This window comes from Giraffa tippelskirchi, chromosome 1 (genome assembly GCF_054371585.1).
Source record: "Giraffa tippelskirchi isolate mGirTip1 chromosome 1, T2T-mGirTip1v1.2.pri, whole genome shotgun sequence".
NCBI classification, from domain to species: domain Eukaryota; kingdom Metazoa; phylum Chordata; class Mammalia; order Artiodactyla; family Giraffidae; genus Giraffa; species Giraffa tippelskirchi.
In genome coordinates, this window is record NC_137275.1 from 143,443,021 (window position 1) to 143,468,659 (window position 25,639).

At 36.6% G+C, this 25,639-nt stretch overlaps 1 protein-coding gene across 5 annotated transcripts in view; it reads left to right on the forward strand.

Annotated features, from left to right (window-relative positions):
• HACD4 (3-hydroxyacyl-CoA dehydratase 4) overlaps positions 1-23,595 on the forward strand; it is a 46,040-nt gene extending 22,445 nt beyond the window's left edge. For 4 of the 5 annotated variants that reach the window (XM_081569895.1, XM_081569906.1, XM_081569917.1 and 1 more), the window contains 6 exons: positions 3,457-3,560; positions 5,790-5,917; positions 14,319-14,431; positions 18,964-19,070; positions 21,652-21,777; positions 22,963-23,595. In XM_081569895.1, the coding sequence (XP_081426021.1) occupies positions 3,530-3,560; positions 5,790-5,917; positions 14,319-14,431; positions 18,964-19,070; positions 21,652-21,777; positions 22,963-23,042 (585 nt within the window). In that variant the 5' untranslated portion in view covers positions 3,457-3,529 and the 3' untranslated portion in view covers positions 23,043-23,595. The remainder of the gene's footprint in view (positions 1-3,456; positions 3,561-5,789; positions 5,918-14,318; positions 14,432-18,963; positions 19,071-21,651; positions 21,778-22,962) is intronic. The other variant, XM_081569928.1, reaches the window with a different exon arrangement.
• The last annotated feature ends 2,044 nt before the right edge of the window (positions 23,596-25,639 follow it).

Below are 25,639 nucleotides of genomic sequence, written 5' to 3' on the forward strand. Positions count from 1 at the left end.
TCTTAGTCGTATCCCCATCAACCCATGTTCAAACTCAGCTTCACTTCCCTTTTCTGGCCCTTAAACTGCTTTCTATGTGTGCTCGGTGAAGGAAACTATCTACTCTTGCAAACTATAAGTAGGCAGTGGTAAGATACTGAACCCATTCACAAAAATGCATTCAGAAATCAGTTCATTTCAGTTCAGTCACTCGGTCGTGTCCGACTCTTTACAACCCCATGGACTGCAGCATGCCAGGCCTCCCTGTCCATCACCAACTCCCAGAGTTTACTCAAACTCACGTGCATTGAGTTGGTGATGCCATCCAACCACCTGATCCTCTGTCGACCCTTTCTCGTCCCACCTTCTATCTTTCCCAGCATCAGGGTCTTTTCAAGTGAATTATTTCGTTGCATCAGGTGGCCAAAGTATTGGAGTTTCAGCTTCAGCATATTCAGGACTGATTTCCTTTAGGATGGACTGGTTGGATCTCCTTGCTGACCAAGGTACTCTCTCAAGAGTCTTCTCCAACACCACAGTTCAAAAGCATCAATTCTTTGGCACTCAGCTTTCTTTATAGTCCAACTCTCACATCCATACATGACTACTGGAAAAACCATAGCTTTGACTAGACACCTTTGTTGGCAAAGTAGTGTCTCTGTTTTTTAATATGCTGTCTAGCATATTAAAAGCTGGTCATAACTTTTCTTCCAAAGAGCAAGCGTCTTTTAATTTCCTGGCTGCAGTCACCATCTGCAGTGCTTTTGGAGCCCCCCAAAATAAAGTCTCTCACTGTTTCCATGGTTTCCCCATCTATTTGCTATGAAGTGATGAGACCAGGTGCCATGATCTGAGTTTTCTGAATGTTGAGTTTTAAGCCAACTTTTTCACTTTCCTCTTTCACTTTCATCAAGAGGCTCTTTAGTTCTTCTTTGCTTTCTGCCATAAGGGTGGTGTCATCTGCATATCTGAGGTTATTGATATTTCTCCTGGCAATCTTGATTCCAGCTTGTGCTTCCTCCAGCCCAGCATTTCTCATGATGTACTCTGCATATAAGTTAAATAAGCTGGGTGACAGTATACAGCCTTGACGTACTCCTTTTCCTATTTGGAACCAGTCTGTTGTTCCATGTCCAGTTCGAACTGTTGCTTCCTAACCTGCATACAGATTTCTCAAGATGCAGGTCAGGTGGTCTAGTATGCCCATCTCTTTCAGAATTTTCCACAGTTTATTGTGGTCCACACAGTCAAAGGCTTTAGCATAGTCAATAAAGCAGAAGTAGATGTTTTTCTGGAACTCATCCTTTTTTGATGATCCAGTGGATGTTGGCAATTTGATCTCTGGTTCCTCTGTCTTTTCTAAGTCCACCTTGAACATCTGAAAGTTCACGGTTCACACACTGTTGAAGCCTGGCTTGGAGAATTTCGAGCATTACTTTGCTAGTGTGTGAGATGAGTGCAATTGTGTGGTAGTTGAGCATTCTTTGGCATTGCCTTTCTTTGGGATTGGAATGAAAACTGACCTTTTCCAGTCCTGTGGCCACTGCTGAGTATTCCAAATATGCTGGCATATTGAGTGCAGCCCTTTCACAGCATCAACTTTTAGGATTTGAAATAGCTCAAGTGAAATTCCATCATTTCCACTAACTTTGTTCATAGTGATGCTTTCTAAGGCACACTTGACTTCGTTGCATTCCAGGATGTCTGGCTCTAGGTGAGTGATCTCACCATCATGATTATCTGGGTCGTGAAGATCTTTTTGTATGGTTCTTCTGTGTATTCTTGCCACCTCTTCTTAATATCTTCTGCTTCTGTTAGGTCCGTACCATTTCTGTCCTTTATTGTGCCCATCTTTGCATGAAAAAATTCCCTTGGTATCTCTAATTTTCTCTAAGAGATCTCTAGTCTTTCCCATTCTATTGTTTTCCTCTATTTCTTTGCATTGATCACTGAGGAAGGCTTTCTTCCCTCTCCTTGCTATTCTTTGGAACTCTGCATTCAAATGGGTATATCTTTCCTTTTCTCCATTGCTTTTGGCTTCTCTTCTTTTCACAGCTGTTTGTGAGGCCTCCTCAGACAACCGTTTTGCCTTTTTGCATTTCTTTTTCTTGTGGATGGTCTTGATCCCTGCCTCCTGTACAATGTCACGAACCTCTGTTCATAGTCCTTCAGGTACTCTGTCTATCAGATCTAATCCCTTGAATCTATTTGTCACTTCCACTGTATAATCATTAGGGATTTGATGTAGGTCATACCTGAATGGTCTAGTGGTTTTCCCTACTTTCTTCAGTTTAAGTCTGAATTTGGCAATAAGGAGTTCATGATCTGAGCCACAGTCAGCTCCCGGTCTTGTTTTTGCAGACTATGTAGAGCTTCTCCATCTTTGGCTGCAAAGAATATAATCAAACTGATTTCAGTATTGACCATCTGATGATGTTCATGTGTAGAGTCTTCTCTTGTATTTTGGAAGAGGGTGTTTGCTATGACCAGTGCATTCTCTTAGCAAAACTCTATTAGCCTTTACCCTGCTTCATTCTGTACTCCAAGGCCAAATTTGCCTGTTACTCTAGGTGGTATTTCTTGACTTCCTACTTTTGCATTCCAGTCCCCTATAATGAAAAGGACATCTCTTTTGGGTGTTAGTTCTGCAAGGTCTTGTAGGTCTTCATAGAACTGTTAAACTTCAGCTTCTTCAGCATTACTGGTTGGGGCATAGACTTGGATTACTGTGATATTGAATGGTTTGCCTTGGAAACCAACAGAGATCATTCTCTCATTTTTGAGATTGCATCCAAGTACTGCATTTCGGACTCTTTTGTTGACTATGATGGCTACTCCATTTTTTCTAAGGGATTCTTGCCCACAGTAGTAGATATAATGGTCATCTGAGTTAAATTCACCCATTCCAGTCCATTTTAGTTCTCTGATTCCTAAAATGTCAATGTTCACTCTTGCCATCTCCTGTTTAACCACTTGCAGTTTGCCTTGATTCATGGACCTAACTTCCAATGATTGAATTACCCCACCTGGGAATGCCACCATTGCTTCTCCCTTCTTGTAACTATAAACTAGTTATCCTTCAAGTTATGCACTTATACACGTTGACCACATGGGCCTCTCTCCATCCATATTTTCTTTTCAAAAATGCTCAAAGCTAACTTTGCAATGCTTGCTTTTATCCCTTGGGGAGCAGCAGAGTTAGAGTTTTCTCACAGCTGAAAGTGAATGTTGAAATAGAACCATATTTGCTTTAAACAAACCCAGGATGGTCACTGTAACAGATAGTGTGTGCTTTCAAAATCTCATGGGGGTTAGAAGGGTAACCAAATTAAAAAACTCAGATATGGATTAGTTGTCTCTTGCTCGCTCAGATTGGCCAGTAAATTAGTTAAAATACATGGGTATAATGCTGAAAAGGTGATTATAAAGGAAGTGTTTAATGTGTTTAAAGGAAGTATTTTCCTGTATTTATTGTAGGTATAGGAAGAATGCCTATCTTTTCATCTACTACTTAATCCAGTTCTGCGGCCACTCCTGGATATTTACAAATATGACAGTCAGATTCTTTTCATTTGGAAAAGGTAAAAGCTCAAAACAGTTTTGAATTTTTAACTTTTAATCCTCGTTTTCACCTAGTCCTAGTTATAATTTAACTTCTGTGAACTTCACCTAATATCCTCCACTTCTCTGAAATTTAGTGACCATATTTTTCAGTAAGTATGCTTCATTCTTAATGCAAAATCCAAAACCTTTTTGGAGGAGGTGGTAAGTAAAATGAGGGAAAGGGAAGTGAGTTCTCCTTGAGTAGGCATTTGCCCTGAAAACATAGACATGGTATTGGGATGTACCATTTCACTCTTCCTTTTTTGGTTCTGTACCAAACCTTAGCAGATCTGGTGTGTGTTGAAGAAATCTGTAAATTCCTGTATAACATTTTTTGTTTTTGCATAGAAATTAGAAATTAACCAGTTCTTCTCTTGTTTCTTATTCTCCAGGTTTAAGGTAACTGGAAACTACTAACAAATGAAAGACAAACTCTATATTCCCCATTCTTTTGTTTAATCCTTTTAAAAGGCAATGTGTCCATAGGAAAATGACACATTTTGTATATGACTCATCGCATATAGAGGAGTTAGAATTAAAGATTTAAGTCATAAGCTTCCTCTAGTTTCCTGAAAGTAAAGATTTTAAATGCATTTAAATTTTCAAAAAAATGAATCATTAAATGACTGTCAAAATAACATTCTTTTCATTTTCCATCCCCACATGGATAAGTGTCATCATAGTTTACAACTGTTGCATAACTTGACAATTTGAGCAATTGCTGGTTTCAGCTAAAAACAAACATGTAGTATATATCTGGGATAAGTCATGCTCTGCTTATCAATTCAGCCTTCAATATCATGAGAAAATCAATCTATTGCTGTGGTACTATAAACTATTTGATGTTGCTTTTTTTTTTTTTTTTTTTACTGCAGATCTGTGGATAAATTCTTGCCTTTGTTAAGAACCTCCAAAGATATAACTTGAGGCTTGTAGTTCAACTTTGAGTGTTGGGAGTCCTCAAGCAGAGGACAACACAGGTGTTCAGAAAACTTCCTTTAGTTTTTAGGAAAAAAGCATCACTTCTAGACCTTGGAAGTTAGCTGTGGCTTTGAGGGTCTGTTATAGGTCATTCACAACATGAGTAACAAGACATGAATTCTTTCTTATGCTGCCTGGCCTTTCCAGTGGGGGGGAAATGCCTTAGTCAGTAGTGTACTTATTTCTTAATTGTGATCCTGCCATCCATAATTAGAGAAGTTGCATTTTATTAAAGAAACACAACCCATTCCTACAGAATGCAGCTTGAAAAGAACTGTGTGGGGGGTCAGTACAATTTCTGAATCAGTGTATAAATTAAGTAGCTCAACAGTACTCAAGCACTTGGAGTAGACACCAGCTGCCTTCTTCCTTCAGGGAGCCGTGTGACTGATCATGCTTTTATGGCAAGTGCAGGACTGTGTATGCCTCAGGAATCATCTATGAAGTGGGAATGATAATAATGTCTACCTCATAGAGCTGCTGAGAAGAGAAACCCTTTGATAAATCACTATTATGTGAATGATCACTAGGGAGTGAAGACGATAAAGGTTTCCCTAGACGTTTCTTAATATGCAGGATTTCATTTAAAAACAAGCACATTTATTCTATTTAGAGGGACATTTGTTTCCATCCATTTCAGCTCTCTCCAAATGTAGTATTTCTTTGGAGCCCTCTGCAATGGGCCCAACTCACAAAAATCCAGAAAGCACTAACCATGTATGTGCAGGACATAAATGCTATATAAATGTAAGATGATGTTTGATATCATGGTGTCATTAATGTCATTTTCATAAATCTTCTCTGAAATTGTATTTTCTCATCTCTGTCATTTTCTTGTCCGTAGACGAGGAGTGGGCACAGCAGTTTCTTTAATAAACTTGCTTTCAGCCTGTTTTCACTGATGCAGTCTAGAGTCTAGCTGTTTACTTTTATGCTGAAATTTCTTTAGAATCATATAAATGGGGAATAAATGCTTTAGCTTCGGCCATAGAGCCTTCTTTTTCAAGTTTTAAATTTTTTGGAAGAGGAGCAATTAAACTTTACAATGATATGAAGTGCTTTCTTTGGTTACATAGTATTTATAATTTAGAAATCTAGGAAATTTCTCACACGTACAAAGAAAAATGAAGTAAGGAATCTCTGTTGTATTTCAAACTGCTTCCTAGATTTGGGTTGTGATCTAGATTTTACTTACTATGTCTATATTTTTAATTCACTGGACACAGATTCAATGGTTGACACTTTTTATGCAATTGGACTTGTGATGCAACTTTGCCAGTCTATTTCCCTCTTGGAGTTGCTGCACATATATGTTGGCATTGAATCAAACCATCTTCTTCCTAGGTTTCTGCAGGTAGGTCTTAATCACATTATTTATATCATAGAATCTGTTGCATATGTAACTTTGTTCTGTTTACAGCCTCTCGACTTTATGGCAGTGAAAAAGCCAACCTTTGCTAATGTGCAACCCAAGTCACTAACATGGAGGATTCCATGAAAAAATGACCTCATCCTAAAACACTGCACAGTCAGAATTGCCAGTTGGAAGCACTCAGAGAAATGATGCTTGCTGCTTTGTGCAGCACTACAGTGATCCTCTGCTGGGATGAGATTTCATATCCACTTCCCAGTCTCACTATGCCATGGCCTTGGGCGGTGTAGTACAGAGGAAAGGCATAGGATGGGAGCCATTCAGACTTGGGGTTTGGCACCTGGCTCCTCTACCTATACTGGGATACATTAACCACCATCATCCAGCTCTTTAGGGAAAAGGATGCCACATACATTACCTGGAAAAGAATTAATTTGCCAAAAAAAAGTTACCCTTCGTCCAAGTCCAGAGATTAGAATACTCCCCAGCCATTTCTTGTTCATTCTGCCCCTTTTACTGAATGCAGTTGCAAAGGAGTGGTCTTTCATGTTTATTTAGTATAGCATCTACTTGTACAGGGGCTTCCCTTGTGGCTCAGCTGGTAAAGAATCCTTCTGCAATGTGGGAGACCTGGGTTCGAATCCTGCGTTGGGAAGATTCCCTGGAGAAGGGAAGGGGATTCTCCAGTATTCAGGCCAGAATGTATCCCAGTGTAGGTAGAGGAGCCAGGTACCAAACCCCAAGCCTGATTTCCATCTTTTAAACTTTAATGATATTTCAGCAAATTTTAATATAAGGATCTATGCCACTATTTCATTCAACAAAATTTAAGGTGTTTATGTTCTAAGCACTTTGCTAGGTGCTGGCAATACAATCAGACTCTAACAATTAATTCTATTTTAATTATTTTTACAATGCAAATTTGTCACATTTAGTTATCCATTTTTTTAAAATTTATTTTACAAATAGTTAAAATTATACTAATGAAAATACTTTTTTCTGTAAATTTTAAATGTATGTTCATATAGCCACCTAACCCTTATCTCTCCTTATGCAAAATATCACTTTTTTATTTTTCTTGCCTTAATTCAGCAATGATTCCTATACTAAATCTCTACCAGTGAATTTCCCATCTTCCTTCAACCTGCCTTTAAAAGGAACATGGTCATTTAGGGCTCAAGACATGGCAGAGGAACAAATGATACCTAAAATAACAGCAACAGCTGCCAGATATTGTATTCTTAACTAAGTGCTAGGAACTTATCCCACCCACTTTCTCAGTTACTCCAGAACATACATGCTGTTTGTATATCACATGAGAATATGAGGCTCAGAACAATTACATTACTTGTTTAAACTCATATAACTAAGAGATAGAACTGGAATTTGAAACCAAGTCTACAGCATTCCCGGGTCTGTACAAGTAGTAATAGTGAAAGTCGCTCAGTGGTGTCTGACTTATTGCAGTTCTAGAAATTCCAGGATGTTTAAGTGTGATTTTAATCCCTATTAATTGCAACTCTGTTGATTTATAGAAATATGATCACTGTAATCGGACTGTATCCTGATTTGGTAATTAAAAAATAGTGTCAAGTATATATTGGCACTTTTATTTGAATGTGAGGAGGCAAAGTCTCCTGTTGATGGGGCTCAAATAGTTTTTAAGTCTTTGTTGTTGGGAGGAATCAGGGAATCATCACAGTAGGGAAGACAGTTATTCTCATCCTGGGCCGATTATTATTAAATTTTTATTATGATGTTTGTCTTCATCTTTATCTCTTTGAGATTTTATCTATCCTCTGTTTCTTTTATTCACTTACTATCTTTTCTATGGTTTTCAGAATAGACATGATGTTGGAAAAAGCTTCAAAAACACATGTGGTCAGGTCCAAAGTTTCATTTTAACCCTCTTCCTTAGAATTCTGCAGACAATTAGAAGAATTCCCTCATTATAAGGTGACTCTGAGGCCCCTTCTTTTAAAATAACCGAACAAAACTCGAAAGCTTTGTAATCGTTCTTGGTTTTCCTGTTTCCCCATCTTTAAATGAAGAAACTGTAGTTAAGAATGTGGCTAAGCTACTCACACAATACTCATAGCTGATTGCATACAGTATTTTGAAGAGATACACAACATCTAGCTACTTTGAAGTAGATTGAAGAGAATTCTGCTCATGTGTGTTATTATTTTGACATTACCTTTGTGACCCTGGTAAGTCACAATGGAATTGTCCTTTTTGGAAACTGCTTTGCCAAAATATGAAGATGAGTAATTCCCAAAAGCAGTAGGAACAATTAGCTAGTTGAGCAATTAGAATCACAGGTATAATATCAATTGATGGTGGTATGTGCATCGGGGGTATGTTTGTTTTCTTCTGTATATTTTAAAATGTTTTATACTCATTTTTATTTGACAGGGAAAAGCCATTGTGATTTTCTAATATTACAGTTGCTTAAGGAGAAAGGGCTTCCTCGGTGTCTCGGAGAGTAAAGAATCTGCCTGTAATGAAGGAGACCTGGGTTAGATTCCTGGGTTGGGAAGATCCCCTGGAGAAGGAAATGGCTACCCACTCCAGTATTCTTGCCTGGGAAATCCCACGGACAGAGGAGCCTGGTGGGCTACAATCCCTGGGGTCGCAAAGAGTCGGACGACTGAGCGACTAACACACGAACACTAACTAAAGGAGAAAGAGGGGGAAAACCTATTGACAATAAGACTATGATAATTTAACAGATATGTATATTTTATATATTTTTAAAAAATACAGTTTAGGGGAAAAGAGCAAAACCGCAACAAACAGTTGTTTACATACACCCATTTTTGTAAACAGTTACATCCCAATTAAAATTATATCAGGAAAAACATTTTTGATATTTTAAAATTGTAAAATGGGAAAGTAAAAAGATCCAAAAGTAGCATATAACTATAGTTAAAAGTGATAATTGAAAACTAGGCATCTCTTCTCTCCAATCCCTTGCTCTCAAATGAGCTTGCATATTAGCTTGATTTTTTAAAAAAGTTGAATTTAGTATTTTAGTAGATTTAGTCAAAACAACTTGGCTTTTATGGAGCAGAAATACCATCAGCCTTGAAATATTGATTTTGAAGGACTCTGTTCTGACTGCTTGTGTAGAAGCCTGAGAAAGAGGTTTTTATTGATATACAATAGCTTTAGGATGTTTCAACTCAAGGCAAGGGGAAAATAATCCACAAAATTAACCTTTGTATATTGACATTAGGCTGATGTGCCTTTAGGAAACCCTCAGAGTTATCCACTTTACTCCTGTAGCTTTTGAGAGAGGCTTGAAATGCAAAGAATTTGTACATAACTGAATTAAAAAATGGCTAAATACTGTCCCCTGACCTTTGCATCACAATAAACACTGCTGCACATGTATTCATTTGACATGGTTTTTAAATCTATAAATCAAAATCCTGGAATTATTACCCCCACATTATTGTGATAAATTCCACTTTGTGATACAGAAATTCCACTTGTGAGCTCAAATTGCAAGAACAATCCTTATTTTTGCCAGTAGCACATCTTATTTCTGATAAGGACAAACAGGAGTCTGTTGTCAGAAATCACTCCAAAGATTTCATAGTCGGAGATTCTTGTAAGAACAAATGTAAAGTCTGTCTCCAAGGAGAGTGTCTTAAAACAAACCCTTTTAGAAACACAGCCAAGTTTTCACCCTAATCTCTTTTAATCCATGAAGCAGGTACTTCTTTGCATTGCTAGATTAAATAATCTTTTTTCCCCCCATGAAATCATAGAATTTTCTCTCCAGTTTTGAGTTGGGAATAGGCTTATATTGTTAGAGATAAAAACTGTACTGAGGATCGTGTCATGCTATGAGCTTCTCAAAACTTTGCTTCCTGAGAATGAATTATATTCACAGTTCACTCTGTAGGTAGGATTTTTTTTCTTTTTTCTTTTTGGTACCTTTTGTATTTGATCAACGTTCTTCAGTGTGATAGTTATAAAGCTATTGTTGTTGTTCAGTTGCTAAGTCATGTCTGACTCCTTGCGACCCTATGAACTGCAACACGCCAGGCTTCCCTGTCCTTCACTGTCTCCTGGAGTTTGCTCTAACTCATGTCCATTGAATCAGTGATGTCATCCAACCTCCTCATTCTCTCTCGCCCCTTTTCCTTTTGCCTTCAATCTTTCCCATCATCAGAGTGTTTTAGTCACAGTATCATTTTAAAGGTGCTGAGATTAACTTTTTTACTTACTGATAGTCTTGACTATCTATAAGAAAAATATATTTTCTTATAAATATACTAATTACTACATTAAATTATACTTATTTTTATCTCCAGTATAATGACTTAACACAAAAGTTAAATGCTGCTGCTAAGTCGCTTCAGTCGTGTCCGACTCTGTGCGACCCCATGGACGGCAGCTCACCAGGCTCCGCCGTCCCTAGGATTCTCCAGGCAAGAATAATGGAGTGGGTTGCCATTTCCTTCTCCGGTGCATGAAAGGGAAAAGTGAAAGTGAAGTCGCTCAGTCGTGTCCGACTCTTAGTGACCCCATGGACTGTAGCCTACCAGGCTCCTCCATCCATGGGATTTTCCAGGCAAGAGTACTGGAGTGGGGTGCTATTGCCTTCTCCGAAAGTTAAATGACTTACCCAAATTCACATAAATTATAAATGATGGAGCAAAAATTTGGATTTGGGTTAGTTTTCCTGAACACTCAACTATTATGCTACACTTGTTTACAGTGTCTGTCTCACAAACTAGGACATAAGTACTTATGTTCTTATAGGCTGGGACATAGCCTACTTCATAGGCTGGGATTTGATCTTGTTCATCTTGCCGTGTCCACTGGGATTCAGAATAGCACACTCAATAAATATCTATTGTTTGATGAATAAATAAACATATACAAATAGTATTTAAATACTTTTGTCTTACAGAAAGTAATTGGTGATTTTTCAACATTTAAGGGTATGTTTCTGAAGTTCTCAACAAAAGTTCATAGTATTAAAGTAGTTTGGGTTATCCTTTTAGTAATGTAATTGTCTTTGAAGCTACCACTCAAAGACTAATTAGAAAACAACTACTTGATTTTTAAGACTGTAGAAATTCTCTCTATAGTTGAAGTATGATTTTTACCCCTTCAATAGTTTGTAACTAATTTGCTAGCTGCCATTAAAAAGTAACACTTTAATTTTAACAAATTAAGTTCTTTAACAAAGAACACTTTAATTTTATTCATTGCTTAATCTGGAGTTCAGAATTCCCAAACAGAACATAAAACTGCAAAATAGTTTTATAGTTAGCATATTTTTGAGTTGGCCACATTACCACCATGTTTAATGTGGCCCAAGTTAGTGTTTTCATTGTGCTTTTATTCTGCCTGTTTGAGGTGCGCTAAACATTACAAGACCCTTTATTAGTAACTGTCATGTTCTCATAGGATTTGTCTAAAATGACAAAGTACTAAGTTGTCCCAAGGATAAAGCTCTAAATAACTAGTCAACTATTATATGTAAAGAAGGTGATAAATTTTAAAAATCTATTCTTGAAAATTGTTTTGTTGTTGATTTAGAAAATCAAGGAGATCCTTTTAAGTTTTAACTTTTCAGGAGAAGCTTTTTTTTTTTTTTAGAATAGACTATGACCTAGACTTTATATCTGCTTCCTTGGTGGCTCAGACGGTAAAGTATCTGCCTGCAATGTAGGAGACCTGGGTTCAATTCTTGGGTCGGGAAGATCCCTGGAGAAGGAAATGGCAACCCACTCCAGTACTTTTGCCTGGAAAGTTCCATGGATGGAGGAGCCTGGTAGGCTACAGTCCATGGGATCACAAAGAGTCAGACACGAATGAGCAACTTCACTGGTTCACTGGTAGACATTATATGAGGGTATAGTCCATTAAATAGCAAGGGTGAAAATGTCTTAGTGTCTCAGAACAAGGAATTTAGAATGACCTTGTCTAGATTTTGATTCCACATTTATAGGCAAGTCATTTTCACTTTGTAACATGACTACAAAGAACACTTTCTTTGTAAAAGGCAGAAAATAGCAGTAGCACTTCCTGGGGTTGTTATGGAGATTAAATGAGATGGCATGTGTTTAGATACTGGCACAAAGTAATCAATAAATAGTTTTTTTTGCCAATTTAGGAATATTGCCAACTATATTCTCCCATTGTCTTGCCATTGAATGGTCAAGATAGAGTTAAATAACCATCAGATAATTTGTTAATTAGACTGACATCATAGAGGGGGTGATGGGTCTTCACATACCTGTATATATGTGGTTGTGTTTTGGAGGGCATGCTTATTGCCTCTTCTGTGCAGTTGGGATTCCATCACCAATGTACCACAGTCCCTTAAGTGATTATTTTCAACAGTGTTTCTTTGTGCAGCTCCAGCCCCTCTTAGGAGATTCTTTTCCCTCCCTACTCATCAATTGAGGGGCAACTTGGCATCAGAGATTGCTTACAACTCTGGAAGCCAGGAGACTCAGGATATATATGTTTCCAGGTCTGCCTCTAGGTTGGGCAAATCACTTGATTTCTCTGGTTCCCAATTTCCTTATTTGTAAAAAGGTGAGGTTGGGGATGTATCTAGCAGAGCTCCTAGAGATCTGTCTTATCAGAAGTAGCTTATGTCCTTTATTTCAGTAGTCAGCCATGTAATTAGAACTGTGTGTGTGCACGCTTTCATGTGTTTATCTCCTGAGATTTTGATAAAAAATTAGATAATTTTCCCAATTAGCAGACAGTGATGAAATGTAAGATTAGGCAGTGCCTAAGTACTTGTTAGCTGCTAAGATCTTGTTATCTGAAGGTTGCTGTGTGTCACGCCAGCAAGCTCGGATCATTCAGTAATTAATCATTTCAGTTAAGTCTACTTCATTACATAAATATGGTTAAGTCAAGAAACTAGAGCATTGAAAGAAAGACTAACAAAATAAAAACCACCATGTAGGTAGCTTCCATCGATTGACTAAGGTGTGAATTGTATCTAATTTCCTTAGCTAAGTAAGGGCCCTCTTGACTCACCAATGTGGTTATAAACACGCTGATACAGCTTCTACATGTGAATTTCTGATCCTCTGGCCTGATATTGGCAAATCTTGGATTTCTCTGCACTAGGTGATTTTCCAGCACTAACAGGCTGTGACTCAAAGTCACAGATTATCCAAGTCTTTTCTCCCTGATCCGCTTTAAAAATAAAGACAGCTACTGAAAGACACAAGTCAGCCCTCGTCTTTATCACTAATATGCTCTCTCAATCTCAGGTATATTTTCCTGTGACCACTGTGAGGAAAGTAAACTATTCTATTAAAAACCAACAAAAATGCATAATATACAAAGTATATTAATACAGCATAAGAATACACATATTTAGATTGGAAAGAGGAATGTGTATTTCGAGATCAGTAATTAGAGCTAAGCCATAAGTGTGTGCATTCTCAGTGATTTACAAATGCTTACTGACTTGGAAAAAATATGAATTTGTTGAATTCTTTTCACTTTCCACTAGCTTCTGAGGGTTAGGGTTATATTATTTCCCTTCCCTTTCTCCCCTTCTCCCACCTCTCAACACCCCTGCCCCCCCACCCCCCAAAAAAACCTATGGTGGCTTCCTGGTTGGATGAAATGGAAATTTCTTGGCCTGACATTCAAAACTCTTCACAACCAGCATGTTTTCAATTTTATCTCCCATGGTTCTGTTTGTGCACTTCCTTTCTGGCCCTCAGGGATGTTTTGGCCCCCAGCACAGCAGTGTTTTCACACCTCTGCCTCTTTGCTCTGGCTGCTCCCTAGGATGCCCATTCTCCTATCCAGTCTACCTGACAAACCCCTGTCCATTCCTCAAGATCCAACTGAAATGTTGCCCGTCTCCATATCTCTCTGCATCCTTTTCCCACACAGTTTATCTCCCCCACCTCTCCTCCCATACATAGCCCTTTAAATGATAGCATTATTCACACTGTGCTATAGTGACTGCCCCACATTCTCCTACCTTTGCTACCCTGTGTAGCAAGGATGATGCTTTTCATTATATATGTTGTCTTAGCATCTGATATATAGTGGACACCCAAGGAAAACTTGTCAAAGTGAGAAAAACCATGTGTTCATGTGTCACAAGAAGGGACATGCTGTGATTCAGATGAAATATCTGTTATCTTTTTATCCATTACGTTTAATTTGGAGAATACAGAAAAAAAGAAACCAAAAAGGAGGAAATGAAATTCACCCATAACCTTACTCCCCCAGAGATCATATTAATTGTATGGTACACATATTTAGGGTTAAAGCATATTTTTTAAGAGGAACTTTGGTTTTTAAAATTAGAAAATTACCTACATGCTAAACAGATGATCCTAATTCTTGACTTGGCTATTTCTTTTGTTAGCTCACAGAGAGAATAATTGTCCTCTTTATGGTGATCACCAGTCAAGAAGAAGTCCAAGAGAAATACGTGGTGTGTGTTTTATTCATCTTTTGGAATCTATTGGATATGGTTAGGTAAGGAGGCAAAATAACCTCTTAAAGCCAGATTACTTTCTAGTGAAACCAGTATTAGTTGCTTGCATTTGATTGCCCAGAGATAAATACATAACCTCTTTTCATATTTTATCTTGATATGGAACTGTATTTTTTGTGCTCTCCATAATTGGCATATCAAAGATAATGAAAACCTACCATGGTATTACAAGAGCAAATCAGTGCATTCAGGCATAACGCCAATTGGGAATAAATCTCACAGCTGTTTGGTAATGAAAGGCATTCTCTGCAACTGCTCTGGTACATGTTACTTTAATAAACAAAGCCAGACTTTTCTATCATAGTCACAATTTACAAAGTTGGTTTCTTTGAATTCAAGAGTATTTTAAATATAGGGCCTTATCTCTATGGGGTGAAAAACACACTTCCACAAACATATGTGTATACAACTCCAGCAGGTTCAAATAACTGAAGTTTGTTCATGAACTCACTGGGAATCCTTGGACCTCAGGTTAAGAATCCTTGCCCTAGTTGGTGTTGTATTGACTTCTAAATTCTAAAGCTCTGCAATGAGATGAGCCTAGTAGTATCTCTACCAGCAATGGCATAAAATACCCTCTTTGCACAGTGGCTCACTTTGGAGAGGTTCCTAACTGCTACTTCCTGAGAACTGTCCCTCTTGCTTGAAAGACCTGGATGTGAATGGGTAACAAAAGGCCCCAGCATTTTAGCAGAGGTTATATAAATTCTTTATTGTCAAAATCTTGGCTGAGTTAAGATATTCTAAATAGAATGAATTAAAATGAAATATTTTGTTTAATTAAAGTGACTATAATTCTTTGTCATATATAACTTAGTTATTTCTCACCTTTAACTGAAATGAAAGATTTGTGGACTTGGGGCAAACTTTAGGGACTTTGATAGCCTGTGACTTTCTGTTTATGAGACATGGAGCCTCATCTGGGACTGTGTCTTGCTTTTTTTTTTTAAGATTTTTTTTTTTAATGTACATCATTTTAAAAGTCTTTATTGAATTTGTTACAATATTGCTTCTGTTTTATGTTTTGGTTCTTTGGCCACAAGGCATGTGGGATCTTAGCTCTCTGACCAGTGATCACACCCTTGCTCCTTGCATTGGAATGCGAAGTCTTAACCACTGACTGCCAGGGAAGTCCCAGGGAACTGTGGCTTTCTGATGTTTTATTCTCTGGTATGCTCACTTCTTTCAGTGTCAATCCAGTCTCAGATAAGTTCAGTAGACCCACTAGAGAAGAAAGTAGTTTTGGCATTGAGAGTAGTATTGTGATGTGATGGAAAGACTTTTGGACATAGAAGTAGATCTCAAGATGAACCTCATCTCTACTACTTAACTGCTTGGGCAAATCACATAATCTTAAAAGTAACAGCAGTGGGATAATTCATGGACCTTAATATTTACCCTTTTAAAGTGTAAAATCTATTGATTTTAGTTTATTCAAAAATATGTATAACCATCACCACTACCTAATTTGAGAACATTTTCATTGCCCCCCAGAGGAGTCCCAAATCCATCAGCAGTCATGCCCCATTCCCTCTTCCTCCCAGCCTCTGGCAACCTCTAATATACTGTCTGTATGGATTTGCCTATTCTGGACATTTCATATAAATGGAGTCACATAATATGTGCTTTTTGTGATTGGCATCTTTCACTTAGCATAATGTTTTCAAGGTATATCCATGTTGTAACAGGTATCAATATTTTAGTTCTTTTTATGGCTGAATAATATTCTATTGTATTGATATACCAATTTTTATTTATTCATTTATCAGTTGATGGACTTTTGGACTGTTTCTACTTTTTGGTCAGGAGAAATGTTGCTGTGAACATCCACATACAAGCTTTTGTGTGCACATATGTTTTCATTTCTCTTAACCTAGGAGTGAAATTCCTAACTACTTAACCATTATGAAACTCTTTTTTTCCTGTATAAAATGGGGGTAGAATTAACTTCCAAATTTACCTTAGAATGATGTTTTGAAAAGCAACTTCCTGGGCTTCCCTGCTGGCCCAGTGGCTAAGATTCCGAGCTCCCCAGGCTGGGGGCCTGGGTTTGGTCCCTGGTCAGGGAATTAGATCCCACATGCCGCAACTAAGACACACAGGAGCCAAAAAGTAAATAAATAAATAAATAAATAAGAAAAGCAACTTCCTCAACCTGATGAAAGTATCTCTGAAAAGTCCACAGCTAACAAGATGGTTAATGGTGAAAGACTGATCTTCCTTCCAAAGATCAGGAACAAGACAACAATGTTTACTCTTGTCTCTTCTATTCAACATTACACTGGAAGTTCTAGGCATAGCAGTTAGGCAAGAAAATGATATAAAAGTCATCTACATTAGAAAGGAAGGAGTAAAATTATCTCTATTAGCAGATGACACAATTTTATGTAAAGAAAATCATAAGGAATTCACTAAAAGCACTAGAATAAACTAGTTCAGCAAAGTTGTAGAATACAAAGTTGATATACATTTGGCCCTTGAATAGGGTGAGAGTTGGAGTGCTGACTTTCTGCACAGTTGAAAATCCATATATAACTTTTCATATATAGAGTTCCTCTCTGTCTGCAGTTCTATGTCTGGATTCAACTAATCAGAGAGTGTAGCACTGTAGTATTTACTATTGAAAAAAATCTTCATATAAGTGGACCCACATAGTTCAAATCTGTTTTTTTCAAAGGTCAGCTTTACAAAAATTAAATGTATTCTACTCATTTTCAAGGGCCTATCCTAAAATAAAATTAAGAAAACAATTCCATGTACCATAGGATCTAAAAAGTATTTAGACATAAATTTAACAAAAGATGTGCACAACTAGTGCACTAAAAACATTGTTCAGAAAAATGAAAGGAGATCTAAATAAATGGAAAGATGTCCCATGTTTGTAAGTTGAAGACAATATTTTTAAGAGGGAACAGTTCTCACGTTGATCTATAGATTCAATGGAGAAGTTGAGAAGCTGATTCTAAAACACATATGGAAACCTAAAGAAACCAGAGTAGCCAAAAGAATCTCGAAAAAGAAGAACATAGTTAGATTCACACTTCTCAATTTCAAAACTTACTACAAAGTAACAAAAGTTGCACACATCAAGAGTGTGATACAGACATAAGGATATAGCATGGAATAGAATTGATAGTTCTGAGATAAACTTTCAAATTTATGATCAGTTGATTGTTGGCAAGATGCCAAGATCATTCAGTGGAGAAAAATAGTCTTTTGGAATAATCTTTCGGTCAAATGATGCTGGACCAACTGGATATCCACATGTAAAAGAAGGAATTCGGTTTGTTACTCCACACCATATATAAAAATTAACTCAAAATGGATTAAAAACCTAAACAAAAGAGCTAGAACTATAAAACTCGTAGAAGAAGATATAAGGGTGAATGTTTTTGATCTTGGATTTGACAATGAATTTTTAGGTTTAATACTCAAACCACAAGCAACAGCAAAAAAGAGACACACTGGACTTCTACAGAAATGATTTCTAAATATATGAAAAGGTTCTTCCTACTCTTGTAATAAGAGAAAAAAACATCAAAGTAGTGAAGTGCCATTTTTTCCTCGTATTGGTAAAAAACAAAAAGTTTGATAACATGCCATATTTGGTGAGTGCTTGCACTACTGATGTATATTACATACAGTGTATACACAGAGATAAGCATAGGCAAAGAATTTTGGAAAGATTATATAAGAAATTGGCATTGGACATTGCCTCTGAGAAATGGAATGAGGGTCCTGGAATAAATGAAAGATTTACTTTACTGCATGCATGTTTTCAAAGTTTTGGATTTTGTTTTGCCATATGTATGCACTGCCTACTCCAGTAGTTCTAATTGTGGTCTCTGGGCCAGTGGCATCAGCATCACCTGGAGCTTGTTTGTAATACAAATTCTCAGGTCCCTTGAATTAGATGCTCTGGAGATGCCTAGCAATTTGTGCTTTATCAAGCCCTCTGAGTGATTCTGGTGTATGCTTAAGCTTGAGAAATAAAATAAGATATTGACTACTTCATCTGTTACATCACAAAGGCAGGTTTAAAATCACCTCCTGTACTCAAAACAAGCTCCTAAGGCCAGTTATTTAGTTGTTTACACAAGATGGCTCATTTTTAAAAAAAGGTTTAAAATTATTTCCGTAGATATTTATAGGTCTGTCTGTCTTAAAAAACTTAGCTGCTGTATAAAATGGGTTTGGCTTCCAAGTGAAATTGAAATCACTATTTGAGGAAACTTGTAACTGTAATTTGCTGAGGGACAAGAGTTAACATTTTTCTCTCTTTACCTCTATAATTATCTATGATCCACGCCATGAGACAAGCCAGACTGACATGGTTCCTCTCCCTCCATTTTTTTTTTAACCTCTTCTCCTGGTTACATTACAGGAAATAAGGTAAGGAATTTGCATGCTGTCCAGTTTTATCTGTGTATTCAGTTACACAGTCAAGTGTTTTCTTCTGTTATTTCCCAGACACCAGCAGCAAATGTTTATGAGCAAACTTGTCTCTTTTCAGGTACACTTACAGCATGTTGTCAGTCATTGGAATATCCTATGCTGTCTTGACATGGTTCAGTCAAACACTGTGGATGCCAATTTATCCTTTGTGTGTTCTCGCTGAAGGTAGGAAAAGAGTGACTTTCTGTATTGTTTACTGACAAAGCAATAATGGTTCACAAAATTTTCTGATGATTAAATTACTATTTTTGCCACTGTTCAGCTGACTCAGTCTTATCTCTCCTGGCATACTTCCCTTGATGCAAAGAAGCAAAGCATTAAAAAGCAAAGTTAGAGGAGGAAGCAGTTCTGCACAGTAGACAAAATATTGGGTGAGGAATGAGGACATCTGAGTGCAGGCCCTTACCTTCATTATCTCGCTGAGTTTTGGGTAAATCATTTAACTTCTCTAAGTCTGTTTCCTCATCCAGAGGGGGTTTAACATTTAGTGACTCAGTGATTATTTTTAATGCATAGAAATTCAGTTCCCCCTAGCAGGACTAGCCTTCCCACTTACCAGCTGTTGTGCAACCTACTTTGCCAGAGACAATGAACTCTACATACAGATCAATCATTGGTTTCTCAGGGAACCATTTCTCAACTTACTCATCTACACCAGTTCCCCCTATGAATCTCTTTAGTAAAACCTTAGCGGTAATTAGACATTTGCATGATTCTTTGATTAATATAGATTTCCCTGTCTAGTCTCTAAGCTTCACGGGAATACGAGATTGTCTTTGTTTCTTCCTTCCTTTCTCTTATGTACCCAATGTACATGATCAATAAACAATGAATTATTAAATACAATGTGAAGTAAGCTGATTACTAAGCCTAAATGTAAAACTTAAGCTTAAAATCAAGTGATTAAACACATCTATTTTCAAAGAGCTTGAGGATATTTGGGGAATATATGCTTCCTTCTGTAATAGATTTAGCAGATGGAAAGGAAACTCTGAAACAGATGTGATAAAAGTTTTTGAAAACCAAAGGCATAAAGAAGTGAAGAGAGCACATGTTAAGGTAACTAAGGGAAAACATACAGAAATATTTAACATAAAATGATGGTGACGTTGATAATAATTGTAAAGTATATATGATATACCCACATGTTTTCTATCCACCAGTGACTGGAGAAAAAGAGCTTATATTCTAGTAAATCATATTAGGTATAATCTTAAAATATGTTTTGTTTTCAAAAGGAAGAATTATTGAATTTTGAAATTAGACTATGCCAAAAGAATCTAGAAAATAATCTTAAAAACCATAAAAAATGGATTGCACATTTATTTGAGAACCAAATCCCTCACTCATTGAAACATTTATTTATTAAGTACATTCATTTGTTAGATAATATGAAAAATACTGTAAAGAATATATAAAGGAATAAAGTAGAAATATGACTAATATTTTCTAAGAATAAGGGATGATAAATATGTAGTAGACTTTTCTTTTTATTCTGTAATTGTAAGACTTCTTGTTTCTTAGGAAAGCCATGTTTGTATATGGTTGCTGTAAAATGCATACTTTTATTAAAATTAGATTCATAAACTTATTCTTGCAATTAAAAAAAGCATATGCAGAAAAATTTTGAAAGCATATATAACAAAATATCACTAATGATTAATTCTGGGTGGTGGAATGTAGGTGACTGCAATTTTGTACATTTCTATATATTTCCCTTTTGTTTTTTGGTGTCAAGTGCAGACTCTGTGCTGATACCACCGTCTGGCTATAAAAGCTGTAGGCACCTGACTTTTCCTCCATCTTTAAAAAAAAGAAGTTAAAAATAATAATTTTAGACTCACAATAAGTTGCAAAAATAGTGCATTGTTCCCATGTATCTTCACCCAGCTTACCTTGATGATAACATCTTACATAACCATAGTACATTGTCATTTTATTCCATGAAATGTTACTAAAGGTCTATATATGGGATATAATTCCATAGGATATTCAAGTCTTTTTATTTGACAAGAGCCTCCTTCTTCAAAGTAGTTGGAGGCCAGCATTTCTCACATTCCTCAGAATTTTTATTAAGTACTGCCGGGGATGGGGAGGAAGAAGGAGCTATTCCAAGACCAGTTAAACTGAGGAAATGGGTGAAACCAGTTTCTTTATTGCAGAACTTGACAGAATCTCCATTCTACCAATGTGTGTTGTGAAACTCCAAGAGGAAAATATATGAAGCGTTTTCCATGTTCACTCATCTATCACCACTACTTGTGATAAGAGGACAAGTATTTTGAGATACCATTTTTGGCACAAACTACTATGTATAAAATAAATAAGCTAAAAGGATATATTATACAGTACAGGAAATATGGCCGATGTTTTATAATAACTATAAATGGAGTATAGCCATTTATACTCCACTATACAAAATCGTAAATCACTCTGTTGCACACCTGCAACTTATACATCAACTATACCTCAATAAACAGAGAAACACAGTAAACTATTTCTGTGTAGGCACAATAAAATAAAACAAGGATAAAAATTCAGCAGATCACACTGCTGTAATGGCCTTGCCAATCTTATCTTCAGTGCATTTCCATACCAAATTATAGCTTTGGCAAAAGGATTCAGCAGTTTTCACAAGGTTGTCATTATCAAATTCAGAATATCCTTCAATTGTGCTAACATATATACATATCCCTGTAGCAAGTTAAGAAGGGAAACCTTCATGATTCGTTTTTTCTTAAAACAGCATTTACCATCTATCAGTCGCTGCCTTATTTCGAATCATTTGGCACTTACTCCACAAAGCTGCCCTTTGACTTATCCATCTATTTACCATATGTGCTGAAAATATATCTCATGATGCTCTTTATAGGTAAGTGGCTTTTCTGTTTTGTTTTTGCATTCTTCCTGTGCTTTTTGGTTTGTGCTGCCATCTACCTTAGTATCAATAGAAAGGTCTGTAAACATGCGAGAGATGAAAGAGGAAACCTGGAATGATGAACTGGATCTTATTACTTATTAGTAAAGCACTTAGAAGTTATTTATTTATTTATTTATTTATTTTTTGGTTTTTTTTTAGAAGTTATTTATGATGGTTTTTGCAGGACATTATGAGATCAAATATATCACTGTATGAACAAAAAGAGTTTTACTGGCACAAAATGTAACTGCTTTGTGTATGAAATTTTCACCAACAGACACAAGCATCTACAAAGAAAATCAGGATGTCAAACTAAGTAAACTTGGCTATCTTTGGATTTCCCATTTGTATCTGTTTCTGTTTCCTGTTTGTTTGGCCGTATGTGTTAGCATTTCCTAGCAGGCAAGTGGGAGTATGTGCTAAAGACTCAGGAGCCTGGTGGGCTGCAGTCCATGGGGTCGCTAAGAGTCGGACACGACTGAGTGACTTCACTTTCACTTTTCCCTTTCATGCACTGGAGAAGGAAATGGCAACCCACTCCAGTGTTCTTGCCTGGAGAATCCCAGGGACGGCGGAGCCTGGTGGGCTGCCGTCTATGGGGTTGCACAGAGTTGGACACGAATGAAGCGACTTAGCAGCAGCAGCAGCAGGCAAGTGGGAGTATGTGCTAAAGACTCAAGAAAAATATATGGAGCAAAAAGTTACAGCTGAGAAAACCTGATCAATTAATTAATCTTTCCAGGAAATTGAGAAACAGACTTCTGTTGTTAAATTTTAGTTTCTTCAGCTCTAACCTTCATACATCCTTAAGATAAGTGTTACATCTAGAAGATAACAACTATCAGGTATGTAAGAACAATACATAAAAGAGAAGACAAATGTGAAACTTTGGGGGGAATGGAGAGAGCTAGAGAAAGGGGAAAAGTTCCTTCTTTGTAATATGCAGAACAGTAAGATGGAGGAAATTACTTCTCCTTCTGCAGAAAATCTGGTCACTCTTTAAGTATTCTTCTTCGAGTCTCCTTTGCAAGTGTCTTTTTCCTGGACTCCAGGTAGTACGCTGTATTTCAAAACCAGGGTTCTTTCCAAAGAGATGGTTAATCAATCTTAATTTTGCCATTTTCTTCTCTACCTTAGGTATGTATTTCACCTACAGTCATCTTTACTCAGAACGACGAGACATCCTCAGAGTGTTTCCCAATAAGAAGAAAATGTGAAGTGTAGCACTGGGATGTGACATGAGAAGGAAGAGGCTTGTGGAGTCAGCTGCAGGAAACACAGCACGGGAAGTATTCTGCTGAACAGATATCTAGTATTTGACAAAAATCCATAACATGGAATAATTGCACTCCTCCCCAGAACTCTTGACATACACAGCAGTCTGTTTTTCTCACACATTGTTTTTAGTTCATATACTCTTCACAACCTGTTCCACCAAAGCTGTGAATTTTACACAAGTTAAGTTTGTATTATGTGAAGCCTGATTATTTTCCAGTAAAGTTAATGAGAAATAGGATTTTAATTGGAGTAGATTCAATTAAACTAAGAAACCAAAGTTGTTAACTTAAATGACATCTATTTACATCTATTTCTTTTCACTTCTGAGTTTCCATGTAGCAGCTAATCTGTGGGAGGGGAGTGATGTGTAATATGCTCTGTACTTTTCTAGAATAGCCCATTTTATAGACTGATATCACTATGCCCATAGTTAACACCCACCTTAAACATTAGACAAGCTTTGAAAATAAAACATTTTTCCAAACGCTGAAAGAGTGTATGTTAATATTACACAAGTTGTTTGGACTTTGCTGTCTTAAAAGAAGACCCTGAGGAAAACAGAACAGACCTTTGTTTTCACAAATCATGCCCCATATTCCTCTTTTGGAACATTTAATCAGGCCGTATACATACCTTACACGGAGATAAAAGGTACACAAATATAATAAATCAATTTAAAGAAAATTGAGAACTAGTGATGCTTCAGATTATTTATTACTGAATTATTATTGCTAATTACTATAAGCCATATATGTCATCACTTACAGTTTTTAAAAATGTTCCTTTCTTTGAAGATCTAAAATATATGTGAATAATTTACTAATAGAATTTTTGTACCATCAGTCTATCATTCATTTTTCTTGAGAGAATTATAAAATCTTATTATCCAGTAACTATGTAAAAAGAGTACTAAATATTGTGTTAACAATAAGAACCAAGTAATGGGAATGTCATTATAATAATGGGTAAACTTATTTCCACTAAATAAAATATTTAAAAAGAAACAATTGAGTATTACTAAAGATGGTTGGTATATTTATAGAGTTAATAATTTTTGGAATTTTAAAATAAGTGTTAAAATTATCCTTGCAAGAAGCTACATTTTGTTTTGCTTTTGTTTTTATTGGAAGTATAGTTGACTTAAAATATTATGTTAGTTCAAGTGTACAGCATAGTGATTCAGTATTTTTGCATTATATGCCATTATAGGTTATTTTAAGTTAATGGGTATAATTCCCTGTGCCACACAGTATATCCTTGTTGCTTAACTGTTTCATATATAGTAGTTTGTTAATTCCATACCCTTAATTTGTTACTTCCTCCAGTCCTTTCCTCTTTGGTAACCACAAGTTTGTTTTCTACGTCTGTGAGTCTGTTTCTGTTTTGCATATACATACATTTGTATTATTTGATTCCACATATAAACGATATCATAGTATTTGTCTTTCTCTGACTTACTTCCACTAAGTATTAATATAATATACTGCAGGTCCATCCAGGTGGCAGGCAGTATTTCATTCTTTTATGGTTAACTAATATTCCATTGTATATGTACGGCACAGCTTCTTAATTCAATCATCTGTTGATGGGCACTTGGGTTGCTTCTTTGTCTCGGCTACTGTAAACAGTGTGGCTGTGCACATTGGGTTGCATGTATCTTTTTGAATTAGTGTTCTCACTTTTTTCTGGATATATACCCAAGAGTGGAATTGTCAGGTCATATGTGTGTGTGCATGCATGCTCAGTTGTGTCTGACTCTTTGCGACCCTATGGATTGTAGCCCACCAGGCTCCTGTGTCCATGGGATTTTCCAGGCAAGAATTCTGAAGTGGATTGCCATTTCTTCCTCCAGGGGATCTTCCTGACCTAGGGATCAAACCCATGACTCCTGTATCTCCTGCATTGCAGGTGGCTTCTTTACTGCTGAACTGCTGGGTCATAAAGTAGTTCTATTTATAATTTTTCTAAGGAACCTCCACACTCTTTTCTATAGTGGCTGCACCAATTTACATTCCTACCAATAGGAATTCAAATCCTGCTGATTTTTTTGATTGGATTGTTTTTTGATGTGGAGTTGTATGAGCTGATTGTATATTTTGGATTTTGACTCCTTGTCAGTCACATCATTTGCAAATATTTCCTTCCATTCAGTAGGTTGTCTTTTCATTTTGTTGATGGTTTCCTTTTCTCTGCAGAAGCTTTAAGTTTAATTAGGTCCCATTTGTTTATTGTTTATTTTTGCTTTAGTTTGCCTTAGGAGAAAGCAAAAAATATTGCTGTTTTATGTCAAAGAGTGTCTTTCTATGTTTTAGTTTTATGGTTTCCAGTCTTACATTTAGTTCTTTAAAATCTATTTTGAGCTTATATTTGTAATGGTGTGAGAAAATGTTCAATCTCATTGTTTTACCTATAGCAGCCCATTTTCTCCAGCACCACTTATTAAAGGGGCTTCCCTGGTAGTTCAGTTGGTAAAGAATCTGCCTGCAGTGCAGGAGACCCAAGTTCAATCCCTGGGTTGGGAAGATCCCCTGGAGAA